The sequence below is a fragment of the Podarcis raffonei genome, chromosome 3, assembly GCF_027172205.1.
Source record: "Podarcis raffonei isolate rPodRaf1 chromosome 3, rPodRaf1.pri, whole genome shotgun sequence".
Lineage (NCBI taxonomy): Eukaryota > Metazoa > Chordata > Lepidosauria > Squamata > Lacertidae > Podarcis > Podarcis raffonei.
Window position 1 is genome coordinate 106485039 of NC_070604.1, and position 13591 is coordinate 106498629.

A 13591-nucleotide genomic window follows, 5' to 3' on the forward strand; every position below is an offset into this window, starting at 1 on the left:
GGTTCTTCACTCCTGCTCTAAAGAGACTTTCCATGAAAATTATCTATGGAAATTCTGTTCTAGTTATCCTGGAAGAAACTCAAACACATTAACTATAACAGAGACTAAAAAACCTTTATATCACAATGTAATGAATTTATTTTTATCTAGCTAACTAGCTTAGAACAATATGCCTTGAGGTGATAATGAGTTGGATGATTGCCAGTTAACTGAGGGTGAATCCTGATAAAAAACAGGCGCTGCTAGTAGGTGGTATTTGTGATGACCCCAGATTTGCTCTGGAAGATTGGGGGGGGGACCCCCAAAACAGACTTAGGGAGTGTGCAGGGAAAGGAGGAGAATGTTCTCCTTAGTGTTAAGCTGAATACAACCCTAAGTTTCAGTCCACACAATTTGCCTATACACATTTCAGAAGTAGCTCTCACCTAACTTTATGCAAAAGAGAACTACAACAATTTCCTTCAGGAGCTTGTTTTACAAATTCAGTTCCCTGTCTGCATCTTTCCAAAAATTTCTCCTTCCATTTTACTGCAGCTAACTCCTGCATATGCACACATGAAAAACGATAAAACAGCATAGAAATTATTTAAAAAATCAATATTCTTACAATATGCTTCAATCCTGCCAAGAGTCTAACATGCTATTTACGGTATGTACAAGGTCTCTTTATGGGCAAGAAAGCTAAGTGACTGAATGCAGTCAGTAAACATGCCAAGTACAATCATAATAAGCACAAGGGAAAGTATCTAATGCTCCGCACATTATCAGAAATACAGTGGAACCTCGGGTTGCGAACGTGATTCATGCAGGAGGCACATTTGCAATCTGCAGCACCGCATCTGCGCACGTGCGACGCAATTTGGTGCTTCTGCACATGTACAAAGTGTGATTTAGCGCTTCTGCGCATGCACAAGCACCGAAACCTAGAAGTAACCTGTTCCGGTACTTCAGGGTTCGGCGCGGTCCATAAACCGAAAACGCGCAACCCACAGCGTTCGCAACCCGATGTATGACTGTGCTTTATTAAGGTACTGTGTGAAACTCTGTGTGTTCATTGATTTGTGTTACATGTAGAAGTGACAAATTCTGATTGGCAGGGGCGACTGCCTACCATGTCTACCAGGGGAAGAATAAAGGTGTGCATTTATCACATAACAAGTGTACAATACTGAATCCTCAAAACCTTTTAATGCAGATAATAGATAATAATCTATACAAAAGTAGAAAATTAAAATAGTCTTGTTTGGCTGAAAGCTCAACCGCTGACATATCAAAACAAACATGTGATACAGGAACATGTGATTTTATAGAGTGCTTGAAAAATAGTGAGAAAGACATCTTAGAATCCATTCTGACAGCAATAACAACTTCAGGATAAATAAATAAGGGCTTACCAAACAACCTAAATGAGGGAATATGCACCTTGTAAAGCTACTTCATTTGCAGTCTTGGAAAGGGCAAGCAACCCAACACTTTGCCTTCTAGCTTAAACAAGACACACAGCTGCACCTTCTGAGATTAGACAACTGCTCAAAAAGTGAAGTCAGCCTAAATACCCAGAACTAACCATTTTAAAATCAAGCTATAGACAAAATGATGACAGATCCAAATAAGTGATGCCGTTCTTAGTGAAGCAGAATGATTCTGCAGTCAAAATATAAAGACAAATATATTTTAAACCTAGCTGCATGCCCACTTCAATGAAAACAGCACTAATATTGTCAATGATTTAGTTACCATCAAAGTTACATTATTACATATTTGGACTGAAGCAGCTGCAACTTCTACAGGATACAGAAACTCTGAACAAAGCTCTAAATGTGAAATCACGGATACGGATCCTTTGTATGGTAATTTTAACTTGGAAAAAAGAAAATGTGAACACTTCTAACTTTTCCAAAAGTATGTGGGTCTGGTTTGTCATTAAGGATACATTATTTTCATTTGCCTATAATTACAGCACTCAAATGTGATTCCTTAAAGCACTCTGGTGGTTAATGTCAAAAGGTGGGTTTTTTTCCTTCCATCAAAAACCCATCACATAAATTCACTGTAGCGCTGCAAAGTATGAAGAACCAGATACTAATGTGCTTTAATCAACATCTACGCTAAATAGAAACAAACTAAATACAGCAAACTGACACAGCATGAAATTAAAGTGAATTCTAAGTTGCAGTGCAGAAAGAGTCTTAATGGTGCTACTGAACTCAGGAGCTAAATTGGGTTTAGTTATTAAAATCTTTAATTACTACTATTACTTCAATGTTGCACATTCTCTTTTTCATAAAAAATAAATAAATAAAAGTACTCCCTCCACTCTGCCTTTAGCCACTCAATGGAGTGCCTGCCCTGTGGAACACCCTCCCATCAGATGTCAAGGAGATAAATAACTATACACCTTTTAGAAGACATCTGAAGACAGCCCTGTATAAGGAAGTTTTTAATGTTTGATGCTTTAGCATGCCACCCATCTGGGGCATTATTATGTCACCCACCTGGGACAACTCAGTCATATGGGCAGGGTACAAATAATAAATTATTGAGCTTGGCAGGGTGGTTAAAGTATGTGATGTGTAACTAATACACGCTAAAATCCTGATCTCATATCTTTTTTCTCCTAAGTTACTGAGTAACTTGTTTCAAATTGTGGTTAGGACCAAAGCCTAAGTGATTTTGAGTACAGTCATACCACATGTTACGTTTGCTTCATGTTACGTATTTTCAGGCTGTGTCCCACGGTGACCCGGAAGTACCGGAAAGGGTTACTTCCGGATTTTGCCTCTTGCGCATGCGCATAAGTGCCAAATTGCGCCGCGCACCTGCGCAGATACGGCACTTCGGGTTGCAGGCTTTTCATGTTACGAATGGGCCTCCAGAACGGATCCTATTCACAACCAGAGGTACCACTATATGTGCTTCTCAGCTATCAGCCAAAAGGGCATAAGCACATTGGTATAACTTATCCATGTTACCATGAGCATACACCATGCTAAGTCGCACTGGGAGTAGAAGCAACTAGGAAAAGCTAAGGTGAGCAGTAGATGACTAGTTTTATGTGCATATGTGGCACATGAGGCTTGTTTACAAAGGGATGAACAGGTTTAAAAGACCCAGGAACCATTGTTTTTGAGTTGCGTGCAGGACTAAAATTTGAGTTTATTATGGATAAGCTATTATAAGAAAAAGTATCACACCCAGACAACAGGATCTTGCTTATCTGGAAGATTTGAAAAGTAATCTGGCCTCAACTGGGAACAAACAGAATTGATTCACACATGCTTGTTTACCACTTAGTTTTTCTAAACTTTATAACAAGCCACTGTGTGCACCAATTCTGTTGTTTTGATATGTGATATGAAAGTCCTATTTGGGGGGCTGTATCTGTGGTGGTCAATTCACAACATCCAATGTATACTTGAAGCTGCAGTCACCAAATGATGAACATGCATGCTTAAGCAAGTCTGTGGCTTCCAGGGATACAGACAATAAGAAAGCCTGTAACATGCTGGCCCTTGAATTTCAGTTGCCATCCCCAGGATTTGCTGACCTGAATTTTGTCCTGCTCAATGTACAATGTATCTGGATGCTTTGGACATGACAGGTGGAATATTTTCTCCATTCTTCTGAGAATGTTGATGGTAGTTCTAATCTACCTTAGAATTAAGAGTTATTCCAGCGTTTCTTGGGAATAAAGAAGAAAACAATGGGGTTCTTAAATATATAAAAGTACCAAGAGTTGTGTTAAATGTAGCAGAAAGAGGAAAAAATCCACATTTTCAGCACATATCAGTAGGTGAAATGGAGGTTCCAGTCTGACCCATGGTGCCAGAAGTATTCCAGATTAAGCCCTTGGTTTAAGCCTTTATTTCCAACTAAGTACAGCAACAGCATTTTACTACAAAATTTTTTCCCCCTTCCAGTAGCACCTTAAAGACCAACTAAGTTAGTTCTTGGTACGAGCTTTCGTGTGCATGCACACTTCTTCAGATACCATGCACACGAAAGCTCATACCAAGAACTAACTTCGTTGGTCTTTAAGGTGCTACTGGAAGGGAAAAAAAATTTTTGTTTTGACTATGGCAGACCAACACGGCTACCTTTCTGTAGCATTTTACTACATTCATCCTTCCATGCCCCACTTTCTCTTGTTTTAACCATTATCTGTTCTATACTGTTCTATATTGGGGACACTGTCAATTTTGCCCATGCATCTCAGTTCCATGTACACAGATGGTGCTGCATTATACAATGATAATAACACAGAACAACATCCCAATGAGAAAAGGAAAAAGCAGAAAACCAAACTCCATAAAACTTTAGGGATAACAGGCGTTTATTATATGATTTTTCTCATATACCATCCTAATGAACACTCATAGAATCCCCACCTCCCCAAAACAGAACTAGCACCCCAGTGCAGAAAAACCACATGCCTAGAAAATACCACAAAATGCAACTTTACACACTGCCCAGGGAAGGAGATGGTTGCCCTGCTTTAAGACTGCCACAGGTATTTATTTAGGAACGCTGGCACTACCCTTGGGCAGGGTGCGTTAAACGTCACCCTTGGGCAGATCAATGGGGTTTTTTTGGAGGGGGCGGGGCAGCAAACGGCAATCCGTTTAAAAGCTATTGTCGTATTCTGACTGCCAGGGAGGGGGTGCAGAGGAAGGAGGACAGGCCTTTGCAGGATCTTCTGCCTCATGCGCCAAAAGAACTTGGCATGGCTTGAGGACTTTGCACTCTTGACACCGGGGGGCTGGGGGGAGAAGCGCGCGTGCGTGCGTGCGTGTGGTGAGGGCGGCGGGGTATGAAATCTGCCGCTCCGCCTCAGGCAGCAAAACGACTCGGGTCGGCCCTGGCAGACACATTGACCCCCGACAGAAGAAACAAATGCACCAAGCTCCTCTTAAGCCCCTGGGCTCCTCAGCGCTCACAATGCGAGCCTAGCCTGTCACACCCCTCAGCTGAGTCTCTCTCTCTCTATATATATGTATATTTTCTCTCTCCCTGCAGGGACTTCTCCCCGGCCCCCATAACCGACGAGTCCCTCAGAACAACCCCCGTGCCCCACCCCCAACCTTGACAGACGCATCCCGGCTCTCGGATCCCGGCCGCCCCAACGGTCAGCGCCGCCAACGCCGCGCGCCCGCGGCAGAACCGCCCCCCGGCCCTCCTCCACAGGGGCTCCCTCCACGCCCCGGCGCCTCAGCTGCATTACCTGCCCCCCACGGGCGGGGAGAGGGACGCGGGGCCGGCCCGCGGCCCCGAAGGGTCGCGCGAACCCGCTCTCCCGGCGCTCGTTAACGGCCCAGTCAAGCCCCGAGCTTTCTCCTCAGGCGCCTCAGCCGCTCCTTCCCTCCCTCCCACCCACAGGCCCAGCTTCGGCGCACAACGGCTGAGGATGACGCGCCACGCCCACCGAGGGGAGTCTGGGAAATGTAGTCTTGGGAGGGCCCGCGGCTATAGCGAGATATAGTGTTCTTCTGTACCCCGTCACCCTGGACCCCAGCACGCCGGTTTCAAAAAAAATGGCCACGAAATGGGGCGGGCAGCGTCTTCACATACCCACGCTCGCCAAGGGGATTTTAAGAAGCCCCTGGGCGCTGTAGCTCTTTCCACCACAGCTTCGCGCTGGATGAAGGTTACCTTATTTACATAACGGGTCCAGATCACTTGATACGGATTTGGTAAAGCGATTCTGTGCACACGCGGCGGGTGCAGGTAATTTTGGACTCTGGACTAGGTTGGTAGGTGGGTGGTGCGTGCTCCAGAAGCCAGGCTCCAGAAATAAGCCCGGAGGGAGAAAAGGAACCTGGGAGAACTGGCAGAGAAAGAAGATTTAACTACGGCTGCGTATGCACCATTTAAAGCACACTCCCCGCCCCCCAGAAGAACCCTGGGAACTGTAGTTAAAGGTGCTGGGAATTGTAGCTCTGCGGGGGGCAACTGTAATTATTTATTTCAAGGATTTATATCCCCGTCTTTCAGGATACAAACCCTTCCAACGTGTCTTACAGGCAACATTGAATTATATATATATTTTAAAAACCTCACAATAAACACCAGTAGGTAGTAGGAATTCACCTGGATCCTTCCTACAGTAGGGCACTTGGTGGTCGAGTTGCCACCTTTGGTCGGGCAAAATATGGGACAGGTCAAGCAAAATATGGGAGAAGTCCCATATTTTTCCTTGAAGAAAGGAACAATTCCTTATGATAAAGGACAGGTGGCAACCCTACTTGGTGACTTTATGCCAATATGGTATACAGTGCCATTTAACACATACCCCTTACATCTTCTACACAGCCTGTATACCCTGACCTTCAGATTTCCGCAGATAAAAACAGGAACAATGTTACTGTACCTCTCTCACAGAGGATGACCGCCAGGTCCGTCCCTCACTCCATTATTATTATTATTATTATTATTATTATTACTGTATTATTATTAATTGCATTTGTTAGGTTCTTTATCTTGCCCAAGGCAACTCAGAGCGACTTGCAACCCAACCCAAAAATCTAGCCAGCTTGCTTTGCACGAAGTGCAATAATAAAAGGCATGTCACAAAATCGGTGAGCGAATTTCTTGCCCAGGGTGTCCATGTGGGTGGGAGCGTCTTTAAGATACAATCTCCAACCTCAAAAGAGATTTGACTTCTAGAGCCCCAGAGGTTGCTGGAAGTCGGGCAATTCTAGTGCACGTGCATGCACAGTTGGAAAGGCATTTCCGTAATTCTCCACGGTGCAAAAGAGAAACATTGTTTATTTTATTTTTTTGCCACCAGCGGCAGCAGCAGCAACAACAAAAAGCCTCCGCGTGGTGTTAAAAAGGATAAAAACTGTCCTGGTGACGAAGAAGTGGTTTGGACATACAGTTTTACCGAACTGCTAACCTATATGCATTTGGGGTGCCCATCACCGTAACTTGAGACCCCGCCCCGCAATCCCGATTCCCGGCGAATGTCTTTTGTTGCACGAGCCTTATGCTTTCACGAAGCGCAAGGCGGCAGCTATTGGCCAGTCCTTCCAACGTGCTTTGCGACCGTATCAATGAACACAGCCGCTTGTCGACTTTAGAACTGCCAGGGGCCAACTGAGAGGCGAGGGCTGGTGGGGGAGACCTGTATATTGTATCTCGCCCAAGATGGGGAGCAGGTTGCCATAGTTACGGCTCCGCCCGCCGCGCACGGCTATGACGTCATTCCCAGTGGCCCTGCGCGCCTTGTCCTTTCCGGAGGCTGAGCGGCTGGCTGGGATCGGCCTCCGATCGGGAAGGCGGAACTCCCTTCTGGGTGAAGGCAGGGGGTCTTCTTGTTGCTCTGGGTGGCGGGCGCGGCTGTGGTTTGCTGGGCGTCAGGCAGCGATGGAGGGCAATAGGCGAAACGGCGAGAGCAGGCGGTGTTGGAAATGGAGGTCTTTGTGGTGGGGGCGAGGACAACAAGGATCAGCATTTATAGGGCGTATTGAAAGGTCCATAACGACGGGCGCATATAGAAACCCTTCTGAAACCCAGAAAGACACGTTTTCGTCCATCCTCCCAGTGGGGTGGGTAGGAGGGAGCCTGAACCTCGGCTGCCTAAGGCTAGTTTGTTTATTTTCCAGAGGGGTAGCCATGTTACTCTGTAGCAGCAAAAGCGAAAAGGCATCTTGAATCCAAGTAACTTTACGGAGGTGCGAGTCAGAGCCATGACCCCACCTCAAAGGGAAGGGGGAGCCAGGATTGTTGCCGATTCTGTGATTAATCACCATGCTTTTATATTGCATGTGTCTAAGCTTGACGTAATAGAACACTTGTTTTAATACAGTAATTGTAAGTTATTGTATTATTATTATTTTAGAAATACTTTGGAGAACTGAATCGCTGTTACGGGTTCTAGGTGAGTTTGGTCTAAACTGCATTGTCTTAAAGTGCTTTCTTAAAGTCTCTTCTATGGGAGTGGCAGTCACTGGGTTATATAGAAGATAATGGAGCGGGCCTAAACCTAACTCTTTGTTTCCTAACCCACATCACAGCTTATTAATTTGTCCCATAGAAGGCAATATGAGATACTGAGTAGCTAGCTACCTCTAGTTAAAGAAACCTGGCCCTCACCTGATGTGGGTGAGAGGCAAATGGGATATAGGACTTGGAAGCTAATTTACCCTGAAGAAGTGTCCTTGTTTAGGGGAAGGATGGGGAACCCACAGCCCTCCCAAGTGTTGTTGAACTACCAACTTCCATAATCTCTGACCATTGGTCATGCTGGCTGGGGCTGATATGAGTGGGTGTGCCAACATCTGGAGGGCTGCAGGTTTTCCATCTCTGGCTTAGGGAAACAGTGACATATGCAGGTTTGACATTGGCCATGGCTATTGAGCTTTGCCGTAACTGGACAAACTAGAATTGAGTCGCATAAAACCACTCAACACTTTCTTGTGTATTGCAGGAAAAACTAAAGCAGTGATGGTAAAGTTGTATTTCTGGGAAGCTCCTGATAAGCTTCCATAGAATCCTGGTGTTCCCTGAAAGGCACCCTGAAACCCATCACATTACATAGCTCAGCTGGTTAGAACATGGTGTTGATAACACCAAGGTTGCAGGTTCAACCTCCATATGGGACAGCTGCATATTCCTGCATTGCAATGAGGTTGGACTAGATGATCCTCAGGGTCCCAACTCTATGATTCTGTGGTATAATGCTTTAGTGCAGACATAGGCAAACTCGGCCCTCCAGATGTTTTGCACCTACAATTCCCATCATCCCTGACCACCGGTCCTGCTAGCTAGGGATCATGGGAGTTGTAGGCCAAAAACTAGTGTATAGTATGTGATGTGAAATGTGGTGATGGCTCTAAAGTTGACTATAATGGACTTTCTTAGGTAGGTCTGTTCTGCCTTAGAGTGCTTATTGCTCTTACCTTCCTGCAATCTCTTTGTAGGATATGCTTCTTTCTCAGTCATTTCTCAGACAAATATACAACTTTAAGCAATAGTATTGTTGCGGAGATTTAAGTTCCATGTTTCCCTTCAGATCCTAGTGCATGGCCTTGGAGCCAGTGGTTCCACAGATAATGGGTCCAGAGAGGATCTGTCCAAATGAGCACGAAGAGCTGGGGCTGCAAGAGACACCTGATGGAACCCCTGAACCTGCTGGGGAGTGGAGTAGTGAAGAACCTGAAGAGGAGGAGGAAGATGGTAGTAATGGCTACTTGTACCAGCCACTGAATCAAGATCCAGATCAGGGACTAGCAGCAGCTGAAGAAACGGAACCCAGCACAGAGCCAACGCCCGATATCAATGAGCGACTTCAGGTAGCACAGTTTTGTTTCAAGTATGTGTCCTGGGGTTCCCCAAGGTGGGGCCACAGATTCTTGCATGAGCATGCCTTTGTGCTGTGCTTAATGCTTGTAATGGCTTTATGCACTGCATGCAGGCAATGAGACTGCATCTGCCTGACCCACCCGTGGACAGCGATGAGGAGGAGGGATCTGCAGCTCAAAACTCTCGCAGCTCTATCCCTATGGATCCAGGTAACATAATATGGAAGCAGCTTTATTTATTTTAGTCTTTATAGTCTCCAGAGAGAATTGCCAACCTTAGAACTTGGTGTCTGTAAGTCCTGCCACATTCAGCCCATGTTATTTTTCCCATTCTGCCTTTTTTAAGGCTTGTGATTATCTAGTTTGTTATATTCTCTAGGTCTCTAACCTGTTCCATAACCTCTAAATCACATTTCCATCCTGCCATTCCCACATAGAATTGTAGATTTGGAAAGGATCCCAAAGGTCTTCTAGTCTAAACCCCCTGCAATGCAGGAATCACAAATAAAGAATCCCTGACAGATGGCCATCTGACCTCTGCTTAAAAAGTTCCATTGAAAGAGTCCACCACCTGCCAAGGTAGTTGGTTCCACTGCTGAACAGCTCTTACAGTCTTGAAGTTATTTCTATTTAGTTGGAATCTCCTTTCTTGTACCTTGAATCCATTGGCTCAGGTCCTACCTTCTAGAACAGCAGAAAACAAGCATGCTCCCTCCTCTGTGTGACAGCCCTTCAGATATCTGAAGTTGGCTACCGTATCACCTCTCAGTCTTCGCTTTTCCAGGCTAAGCATACCCAACCCTTAATTCCTTCTTAAACTTTGCCCAGAACTGGACACAGTACTCCCAAGTGGTATCTGACCAAGGCACAATAGAGTGGTCCTGTTACTTCCCTTGATCTGGACACTATACTTCTGTTGATGCAGCCTAGAATAGTTTTAGCTTTTTTTTGCTGCTGCATCACACTGTAGACTCACAGTAAGCTTGTGATCTACTAGGACCCCTAGATCCTTTTCACATGCACTGCTGTGTCAAGCCAGGTGCCGCTGATCCTGTATTTGCACATCTGATGATTCCTAAGTGTAGAACCTTACATATGTCCATACTGAAATTCACTTTGCTAGTTCCTGTTGAACTGCTTTTCATGACTTCTGGTCCTGTTCTCCAATCAGTTAAGATCCTCTTGAATCCAGATTCTCTCTTCTGAGGCATTACATGCTCTTCTCAGTTTGGTGTCATGTACAGCTTTGATGAGCTTCTCCTCTAGTCCTTCATCAAAGTCATTTATAAAGATGTTGAACAACACCAGGCCCGGGACAGAACCTTGCAGCACACCACTTACCACTTTTTTCCAGCATGACAAGGAACCATTGGTGAGCACCCTCTGGCCTTGGTCAGCCAACCAGCTACCAATCCACCTTACAATAGCATCTTGTAGCCCACATAAAGTGCAAGGTAGAAGAGGGGTTATTTCACCTGTGTTCATGATCCCTTTTTATGATTAAGTGCTATATAAAGGCCACACATAACTACCCTCTCAACCTAATCTACTTTACAGGGCTACTGGGTCTAAATCTGGCTTCTCCTTGCTCAAGTCCAAACACAGAGTGTCCTCTAGCTTTCATGCCATTTCTCTCTCCATTCTTGCCATTCAGTTTTAGCACTTGTCTGATACTAGTGCATAGCTGTCAACGCTTCCCTTTTTTAAAGGGAAATTCCCTTATTCCGAATAGGATTCCTCGCAAGAAAAGGGAAAAGTTGACAGCTATGTACTAGTCTTATCGGCTGCACAGTTTTGCCTGGTAACTCTGTTTGTGGGTTGGCTAATTGCTATGGTGGTCTCTCTTGTTTACAAGATTTGTGGGGCAGCAATCATTTTTGGCTATCCAGTCCATAGTTCAAGCTTACCATGGGCCCATAAATGCATCCCTCACTCCCCCCCCCCCAGTAAACCTGAGCCTTCATCCTGGGTTGCTTGCTACCTTGGATGAGCTGCCCTTTATCTACTGCATGAATATGGAAATCCTTGGAAAGGAATTGTGTTGAGTCTTGGGTGTGTGGTGTTGGCGGCTGGCTTCCTTTTGCGCTGCCCCTCTCATTCCTCGGCTGTCTTTGACTCTAGAACACGTGGAGCTGGTGAAAAGGACTATGGCCGGAATCAAGCTCCCCACACTTGGAATCCCTGCCTGGGCCAATGAAATCTCGGATGACCAGTGGCAGGATATGGTGCAGCGAACCCTGCAAGCCCGGCAGAGCCAGAGCAGCCCCAAGCCAGAATGGAAGTGAAGGCCGGCTCTTCTGCATCCTCGCCTCCAGCCGAAAGAGCTAAACAGAAGTGCTGCACTTTAAACCATTGTCTCTGAACTGGTTGGGTTAGATATTTATCTTTCACCAGCATTGAAACTCTGTGTTCACCTTGTCGCATTGAAAATATGGCGGTTTTTTTGTTTTTTTGTGACGCCCAGTCATAGCTACTTGAGTGGTGGTGCTAGTGATATCAGGCTGTTTTCCTAAGCTTGGGGAGAGGGAGAAGTCTCTAGGAGAAATAACCATCTCATGAAATCGCCCTTCAACATGCATGATTCTAGCCCTGCTGTTTACTCTCTCCCCCACCAGCCCCCACCCCCCTTTTCCAAGTGACACATGGGCTAAAGAGCTAAACATGGCCATGAGGTGGAGTCCAGCGTGTCATCTTTTCAAGAGATCCATTTTATTTAGTTCTGTACATACAGGGACATCTGTACAAAATCCAACACTGTCATACTATGTAATACTCTACTGAAAATAAAGTACACCATATGTACATAATGAACTGTAAAGCAGCTTAATACTTGTGTCCAGAGAGTGAATGCATCACTTAAGTTTTGCTTGCGCCCCCCCCTCCCTTTGAGAAGGGGCTATGTAAGAAGTGAAAGAGGCAGCTCCAACCCTGTCCATGTAAAAAGTAGGGAAAGTATACAAGCAAAGTGGGAGAAACACAAGGGAATTTTTTTTTTTTTAAAGTAGAGCTGGATTAAAGTGAATAGTGACCTGAAGCCGTGTGCTTGAGGTGCTCGTTTTGGCTGGAAGGCGTTAGTTCTTTCGCCCCCTTTCTCACACAGCTTCTCCCATCCCCGTGAAGATACATAGGACACTGGAATGAATTGGCAGCAAACTAAACTTTAATGTTAGGTACCAAACACAAGTTCCCTGACCCCAAACAAAGATTAGACAGAGGCTATATTTACATCTAAGTCATACAGCACATGATGCTCAATTGCAGCCCTGCTCCACCATTGCAAAACTCCAGCAGGCAGAGAAGGGCTGTGTTGTGTATGGGGCTGGGTGGGGGAATGTGCCCTATAGTTCTCGTTTGCAGAGCCCAGCCTTGGGTGGGGGGCACAAATTGACTGAATTGCACTTTGCTTTAGAAGAGTTCCAAGTCAACATTGTCCCTCCAGCAGCTACACTTGAAGCCCAGTGGCTACTCAGTTCATTCTGGTTCCTATTCAACTCTACCACTGAAAAGACAGGCAAATATATTTAATCAAAACTCCCCCTTCCCTTTCGTGTCATGGTTTTCTGCCTCCCTCTTGCTGCTTCAGTTGGCACATGGCAAGAGGTTTAAGCAGGTCTCACTCAAAGAAGGGCTTTAGTGTTCAGAGAAACTGTTCACCCGTCAGCCAGAGCATCTTCAACGGGTATTGAAAATATTTTGGCAGCAGACAGTGGAGGAGCTATGATTGATTGATGGGCTGGATGTCAGAGTACTAATAGCCTGTGCCTCACCTTCCTTTCCAAACTAATTGGCAAATTCAGAAAAGCAACGGTGCAGATCCGTTACCAGTACAGGAAAGTGGGTACCTTCAGTGAGATGCAGGCAGATCTATGAAACTGGGTTTTAGGGAACTAGGAACAAAATTAATCTAGGTACAGAAGAAATAGGGAGAAACACAACAGAAGTGAAGTAAGTGTGTAGATAATGCAATACAGCGTATGAAGATTTAAAGTGTGATGTAGACTGGAGAAAGAGGCTTGCAGTCTGAACCTCCCACACCCCACGGTTGCCTCACTGCTTTCAATGGGATTTACTTCTGAGTGAGTGTACTTGGACTTAAAGCCTTAAATTAATGGTAGAAGACTGGAACCTAGAATCTGAGTTGGGGAAATGCAAGTCAGAATTCATAAAACAGAAGGTTGACGTGGAATTGATTAGGAATGAGGGTCCTCCCGTTTTGTGACCTTCCGTGATTCTGAAATTCAATCAGCAATCTGTAAACAATGGCAGCATATGAAGCTAATTCAAGTTTA

The 13591-nt window shown here is 45.2% G+C and overlaps 2 protein-coding genes across 3 annotated transcripts in view; one reads left to right on the forward strand and one right to left on the reverse strand.

Annotated features, from left to right (window-relative positions):
• Positions 1–5365, reverse strand: part of KLHDC3 (kelch domain containing 3) — a 54717-nt gene extending 49352 nt beyond the window's left edge. The window contains exons 1-2 of one of the 2 annotated variants that reach the window (XM_053383440.1): positions 5222–5365; positions 3548–3649 (exon numbers count right to left, since the gene is read on the reverse strand). The gene's annotated coding sequence lies outside the window, so the exon portion shown is untranslated. The remainder of the gene's footprint in view (positions 1–3547; positions 3650–5221) is intronic. The other variant, XM_053383439.1, reaches the window with a different exon arrangement.
• Positions 5366–8988: 3623 nt separating this feature from the next.
• MEA1 (male-enhanced antigen 1) lies at positions 8989–11733 on the forward strand. Its single transcript, XM_053383451.1, has 3 exons — positions 8989–9293; positions 9416–9512; positions 11424–11733. Exons 1-3 carry the CDS (start codon positions 9024–9026, stop codon positions 11585–11587), a joined length of 531 nt encoding a protein of 176 aa, XP_053239426.1. The 5' UTR covers positions 8989–9023; the 3' UTR covers positions 11588–11733.
• Positions 11734–13591: the final 1858 nt, after the last annotated feature.

Coding starts and splice junctions, on each gene's coding strand:
- MEA1 (XM_053383451.1), top strand. CDS start 9,024: ATGGCCTTGGAGCCAGTGGTTCCACAGATAATGGGTCCAGAGAGGATC. Junction 9,294..9,415: donor ATATCAATGAGCGACTTCAG/GTAGCACAGTTT, acceptor CACTGCATGCAG/GCAATGAGACTGCATCTGCC. Junction 9,513..11,423: donor CTCTATCCCTATGGATCCAG/GTAACATAATAT, acceptor CTTTGACTCTAG/AACACGTGGAGCTGGTGAAA.